The sequence below is a fragment of the Gobio gobio genome (assembly GCF_949357685.1).
Source record: "Gobio gobio genome assembly, chromosome: 21".
Classification (NCBI taxonomy): Eukaryota; Metazoa; Chordata; class Actinopteri; order Cypriniformes; family Gobionidae; genus Gobio; species Gobio gobio.
This window is the reverse complement of record NC_137117.1, coordinates 16,282,182-16,289,272: the sequence shown is the minus strand read 5'-3', so window position 1 is coordinate 16,289,272 and position 7,091 is coordinate 16,282,182. Positions and strand designations below refer to the sequence as shown.

At 37.9% G+C, this 7,091-nt stretch overlaps 1 protein-coding gene across 2 annotated transcripts in view; it reads left to right on the top strand.

Moving 5' to 3' along the window:
• The window catches only part of rarga (retinoic acid receptor gamma a), a 54,427-nt gene that overhangs the window by 6,542 nt on the left and 40,794 nt on the right, over positions 1-7,091 (top strand). Inside the window, exons 2-3 of one of the 2 annotated variants that reach the window (XM_079802139.1) lie at positions 3,384-3,524; positions 4,535-4,825. In XM_079802139.1, the coding sequence (XP_079658265.1) occupies positions 4,657-4,825 (169 nt within the window). In that variant the 5' untranslated portion in view covers positions 3,384-3,524; positions 4,535-4,656. The remainder of the gene's footprint in view (positions 1-3,383; positions 3,525-4,534; positions 4,826-7,091) is intronic. The other variant, XM_079802138.1, reaches the window with a different exon arrangement.

Here is a 7,091-nt window from a genome sequence, read left to right as displayed (position 1 = left end):
GGAAGCACATGTGGAAGAGTTTACTGTAATGGAACTCTAAATTAGTGGTGGTTTGAAGCTGCCTGCAGCAGTAGGCTGTAATTAACTGGCTCTTCTGAAAGAAACAGAACCAGAGAGGCTGGAGTGTGTGCTTGTGTGTGTGTGTGTGTGTGTGTGTGTGTGTGTCAGACAGATGTGTATACTGGAGCCATGGAAGAAAGTGGCACATTGGGAGAGAAAATATTTTTTAACATTCATTAATGAATGCGTTTGCTTAACATTCTTACAAAATATTCAGTTTCTTTGGGTGCTATTATGTCCCAGGGCTTTATTTTATTTTAGGATTTCAACTTTTTTCTTTTTTTTTGTTATGTGAGAGCTTTTTAATCATACTTGTATCCCTTGTTTCTGCTACTCAAATGCATTTAATGTATGGTTCTTTTTCAGTCTTAAAGGGTTTGTTCACCCAAAAATGAAAATTACTCACCCTCAAGTCATCCTAGATGTGTATGACATTCTTCTTTCAGACGAATAAAATTAGTTATATTAGAGTTATATTAAAAAAGTCCTGGCTAATCCGCATTATAATGGCATGATGACTTGATGGGTTGTTTTTGAAGTCCATAAAAGTGCATCTAAGGTCTTTGCACACTGAGTCCGAAATTTTCGTATGCGTTTTTTGTGTTAATGCGTTTATTTGTATTCATCACTGGAATTGTCAAAACCCCTGAAAAATAAAAAATAAAAAACCCGTAGAAAATCGAACCCGATCCAAATATGTTTATGATGGACGAAAGTTTCGGAGGCAGTGTGTAAACGTATTTGACACAACGTAACGTGCGAAAATTTTGGACGAGAAGTACCTTTAAACTTTAAAGGTACATAAAAAATATACGAATAATTACATTTTTAAAGTGATGATCGAAACAAGAAGTCCATTATTTATTGTCTGAAAATTATTTAAATACTGATTTATATAGATTTTATATATATATATATATCAGTATATAAATCCTTTTCAGACAATAAATAATGAAACATGGACTTCAAAATATTACAGTTGTGGCGTCTTGCACAAATTTAAAAACAATTTAATAAAGGTTAAAAAAAATTGTGCACTTGGTTAACAGTGTCAATGATGAGCTTGAGATAAAATATGAGACATAATGTGAAATAGTGAAATCAATAAACAAATATTACAGTTTTGTGTAATTTCCAGTCAAGCTGTAACTTTGTCAAATCATCCTGAAAGTGTGAAAATATGATTTAATTGTGTGTATTTAGGGATATTTAACATGCTAGCTATGAAATTTGCAAGACAAAGGAGTCGGCCAGTTTATTCCAAAATGTTTAAATGTATTCCACCACAGAAGGCTATTAAACACAATCTGTAACTTGAGATGTGATGGAAATTATATCATGAAAATTTTTTCCTGTGGCGCATGCATATCCACTGTTGGTGGATAACTTGTACTAATAAGAGTGAAAGTGTGTTTTAAGAGGTTCTACAAAAGTGCCCAAGAAACACCCTGGGTGTTGTGTGTGAAAAGAGGTTTCATTGTGTGGATTACTGTAGAGCTGTGTGCATCTGTTATGGAAAGGGTCCACAGTATTTCTCTCAAATACTATGTGTTCAGGTGCAAGTGTTTTTATGCGACAGTGAGAAAGAGACTGTATGAATGTGTGTTTTGGAAAGCCCAGGCGTCTTTCCTGGCCAGAGTGCCGCCCCCCTAGTGCCCCCCAGTGCCCGGATTCCGTCACTGAATCAGTCTACCTTTTTTCCTCTCTCAGCTCGGTCTATGTTTATGCCGAATTCATGAGCACGATTTTTCCCTTGCTTTTTGCCCTGATTCACAAACCTCAGCACTTCCAAAAAGCGCTGAATTCTTTGGCTCAGCTCATTTTCAAAAACCACATTTAAACAACAAGCCGCCAGCACCACCCACTCATAAAAATCACTCAAGGGAGAAGGAACAAAAACTGGAAGGGGACAGCCCGGCATTCACTACTGCAGTGATGAAGATGGGTTTTGTCTTATTGAAAAGTGTGCGTAAGAGAGATTGCATTCACTGCAAAAAAACTCTTGTTTTCCTGCGCAAACATCGAAATATTTCTAAATGTTTTTGAGAAGTGAAACGGCGTGATATATGAAATCATCACAACGGTTGCCGCCTTGTTTTAAGTCTGACAGAATTTACTGGTTTTCTGGGTTCAGAAACCTCGCTTTCTCTTTTTAAGCATTAATCTAGCTGAATTTAGAGATTTTTGTGACCTCGTTTGTCCATGAAATGTTAAATAGAAAGAATCAAAGAGTGCTTGTGAGAGAAATCTAATAGAGACATGATCGAAAAGATGCAGAACAGTTTGGACAAACAAGCTGTCACCTCTTCTTTTCACTCTTTCTCTTTCAGTTCCTCTCAGCTCTCATCTTCTCAAATGGAGCCCGCGTTGGGGCCTCAGGTCTGTGAGAGGCCGACTGTAAAGATTTGAGAGATCGTGCAGGGTTGAGAGACTGGCAGCACTAACAGAGAAGCTCTTTCTTGTGGAGTTTGGGTGGTTTAAATCATATGGAATAGCCTGGAAACACCACAAACGTCTGGACACCTTTCAAAACGAAGCAGACAAGAGCACTTTCTTTCTGCCCTCCCTCTGTTTCTATTCTCCTGCCTCAACCCAACTTTTCCCTTACCACTTTATTATTTTCCTAACTCCCCTTCATTTCTTTTTTTTGCTCTCTTTGTTTTCCTCCCTTCGTTTTTACATATCACCCCATCGTTTTCCCTCAGGCTCCACCTTCATCTCAAACACACAAGCGCTCTTTTGCACTGCATGGTTGCTGGGTTGTTGTTAAACTGAAACTCTCAGATTGCTATTTGTGTGATGTTAGTTCAAACAGGCATTAACATTATGTTGTCATTTATTCATCCTCATGTCATTCCACACCTTTATTTGGGACCCTGGACCACAAAACCAGTCATAAGTATGTTTGTGGCAATAGCCAACAATACATTGTATGGGTCCATGTGATTGATTTTTCTTTTATGCCAAAAATCATTAGGATTTTAAGTAAAGATCATGTTAAGTTACCATGTAAGTTATCTACCATAAATATATTAGTAGTAGTAAATATGCATTGCTAAGGACCTCATTTGGACAACTTTAAAGGCGATTTTCTCAATATTTAGATTGTTTTGCACCCTCAGATTCCAGATGTTTAAATAGTTATATCTCGACCAGATTTTGTCCTAACAATCCAAACATCAATGGAAAGCTTATTTATTCAGCTTTCAGATTATGTATAACTCTCAATAATAAAAAAAATTTACCCTTATGACTGGTTTTGTGGTCCATGGTCACATTTCATTTTGAACAACGTACTAGTCACATGTTCCATGCAATTTCAGTGAATGCAGATGGAGCTTTCAAGCTTCAAAAAGGATGCAAATGATCCATATGATTTATGCTCTAAGTCTTCTGAAGCCATATGATGGGTTTGTGTGAGGAACAGACATTTATTGACTGAAGGTCTGGACTCTCCTTAAAGGGTTAGTTCACCCAAAAATGAACATTCTGTCATCATTTGCTCACCCTCATGTCGTTCCAAACCCGCAAGACTTTTGTTCATCTTCGGAAAACAAATGAAGATATTTTTAATGAAATCTAAGAGTTTTCTGTCCCTCCATTGACAGTCCACGCAACTACCACTTTGATGCTTCAAAAGGTTCATAAAGAGATCGTAAAACTAATCCATATGAATGTATACGGTTTAGTCCAAATATTCTGAAGAGACACAATCACTTTATATGATGAACACATTGAATTTAGGCTTTCACATCAACGCACACATCAGATATGGTAAATGGAAGCGCACAAGAACTAATGAGGTTCATTCTCATGTTACGCAGCATGTTTGAGCTTCCAGAAGAACTAATGAGGTTCATTCTTGTGTGTTATGCAGCACATTTGAGCTTCCGCAAGAACCAGTGAGGTTCATTCTCATGTTACGCAGCACGTTTGAGCTTCCTCTAGAACGATTGAGGTTCATTCTTGTGTTTTGCATTATGTTTGAGCTTCCGCAAGAACCAATGAGGTTTGTTCTCAAGCGTCAAGCAAGTACAGTTAAGCTTCTTTTTATGTTCACTGATCAATGTTTATATGTGAATAAAAACTTTAAATCAATCTGTTCATCATTTAAAGTGATCAACAAAAAACTGGAACTAAACCGCTCAATTCCTATGGATTAGTTTTAAGATCTCTTTATGACCTTTTTGAAGTGTCAAAGTGGTAGTTAGGTAGACTGTCTGTGGAGGGACACAAATCTTTCAGATTGTATTAAAAATATCTTCATTTGTGTTCCGAAGATGAACGGAAGTCTTACAGGTTCCGACATTACGACATTAATAATTACGAAAAAATAATTTGGGTTTGTAACAACATGAGAGTGAGTAAATATGCAGTTTCTGTATGTGGTGCTGCCGCTTGGACTCACTGAACTGTTTTACTACTGTTTATTATCCACAAATGCTTAACTTACCATATATGTTTCCTCCTGAAGGTACGTCCTGTCGTATGAGTGAACGCGGAGCCGTGACGCATACTTGAAGTTTGCCAACATTGCCGCAGAGTCCGTTGAAGCACACGTCAGGCCCGACCAGCCTTTGGCAAGGAACCGTCGCCATGGCAACCAACCGGGAACGGCAGGTGGGTCACATGACCGGTTTCCCACCTGCTGTCTACCCCTTTGCCTTTAATTCCATGCGGAGCCACTCCCCCTTCGACCTGCTGGCCAATAGTAGCCTGTTTGGGCGGTTTGGGGCGGACCTTCCCAAAGAGATGGCAGCATTGTGTGAGTATTGTACCTGTTCTACTTTAGTTTATTAGATGGAAGTTCCTGAAAATTTTCGCATTAGATTCTTACAAAAGATTTTGCTTTAGGGAGCACATCTGGGGCTAATTTTTTGTTGTTTATTTTTCACTTTTCTAATTTTTATTTTTCTATTAAGGTTTTGGAACCTTTTTACTTATGCCTTCATCGTGCTACTTTTCATTTTATGTTAAACAAAAAAATGTATCATAAAAATAAGAATTTATATATGGTATATTGCATAATAAATAATATATGGAATGCAGAATGCATTTTGAAATGTAATATTTATGGATGGTGTTACGTTCAGTTCAGTCATCAGACGAGAATTGTGGGATTGTGGAGTGCAGTATGGATTGTTGGATGCTGCACATTTTGGTAAAAGTAGTAGGCTATACATGCAGTGTGTAAAGTATACATAGTATGAGTAGCACAGTATTTCATAAACATTATTGTTTTGGTTTGAAATACATTTTAAAGTCTCCCTGCAGTCAATAATTATACCCCTTAAAACTTACATAATCGAAATTACATATTTAAACGTTAATTTTTCCTGTGAAAAAATTTCTTTATGCATTAAAATATATTGAATGTAACTCTACACCCTTGCTTCATTTAGTATACACGGACCATTAATATGCAAATTAGCCCCGCCTCCACTCACTCACTGCCCAGAGATTCACCTGCTCACCTTTTACTCATTATACTGTAGTAAAATCTGCACAATGGTATCACTCTTTACAACATCGGACCATAACGGTAATTAATATGATTAGCCTTTTGCTTGATTACATTATCGAACAGCTAATAATGTGTTGCTAATGTTACACAAACCCATTCACCATCTCAGTCTGTCTTCTAAAAATAAGAACTTTGAACGTCAGTGAAGAAAGGCATATAGTTCATCATAACATTGTAATATACGTCATATACATAATTCACCCGCTATATTGCTAAATGTACCCGATTTTTCATATCAACAGAAAAAAAATACAACGGGATAACCTCCTGTCTTCTCTTGAGACTTCCCTTCTTCGCAGCATAGTAATGATGATATGCTAAAGCCCACCCACACGTTGATGTGATTGGATACAAGGTATTAGTGATGTAAGAAACACTGTCGATTCCAAACCACGCTGCTTTGGTTCACTGCAGTTTTAAGGAGAAAATACTGAGCAATGTTGTTGACTTATACATTTTCACATGGTTTGTCTTAAAGGATATTCAAAACACCACATAGACATATAAACGACATTAAAAACTTGATTTTTTACCACAGGGGGCTCTTTGTTTAACAAGGAGCAGCAACTTAAAGTGTCCTATAACTGTAATGTTCTTAAAGTATTTAAAGTTTTTGATAGCTAGTTTTGTTCCCTGGAAAAAGGGCACTTTAACAGGCATTCAGACCTCGTAGAAAGAAAATGTCCAGCATTTTATTTTTTATTGTCACAGGGGGCGCTGTTTTACATCCTACTGCAGAAGCAAAGTGTGTGTGAGGGAGAGAGAGGATAGCGATACAACCGATGGCAGAGAGAGAGAGGGGAAAAGAGCCATTTAACAGATATTTTATGCTGCAAAAATAATTTTGTCGGTTTAATATGTCAAGTTTAGATTTTATAGCATTCCAGAAAAATTGCGGTTTTCACAAACCAGCTGTCAGAGTTTTTCAACAAAAGATATTCCGTTTTTTTTTTAGCTGAGGTGTAGTACATTCACTGGCTCTTTGGATCCAGAGTGTGTTGCAAGAATGCGAGCAGTCTGAGGATTTTTCTTGTTTAGACAGTAGCTTAGGGGAAAACACAAGCCACAGACATCTGAAATCTCATCTCAAGTCCTGAGGGGAGAATCTGTGATGGGTTTGGATGGCAACAACAAAGCAGAAGACTATGCGTTCCCCCTCCTCAAAACACACACACACACGCACAGATATACACTATTCGCCGTCTCCTGCTGTGCCTCTTTTACTCCTCTGCAAGTCTGAACAACGATCCAGCCTTTTAGATGTCAATCAGTACCCACCCCCCTACAGCTGCCCACCTAATCCAATAGGTATTTACAGAGAGAGGGAGAAAGAGAGAGTGAGGGAGGGGTGATGGAAGCACCTGGGGATGACGTCCTGGTGCGGTGGAATCCAATAACACACCCTGCTGTGAAAACACACTGACGGATACACAATAAACAAGCCTTCTCTGTCTCGTGCTCATGAAAATGAGAAACATATTTTGCCTTGCATATGCAGACATCCTGA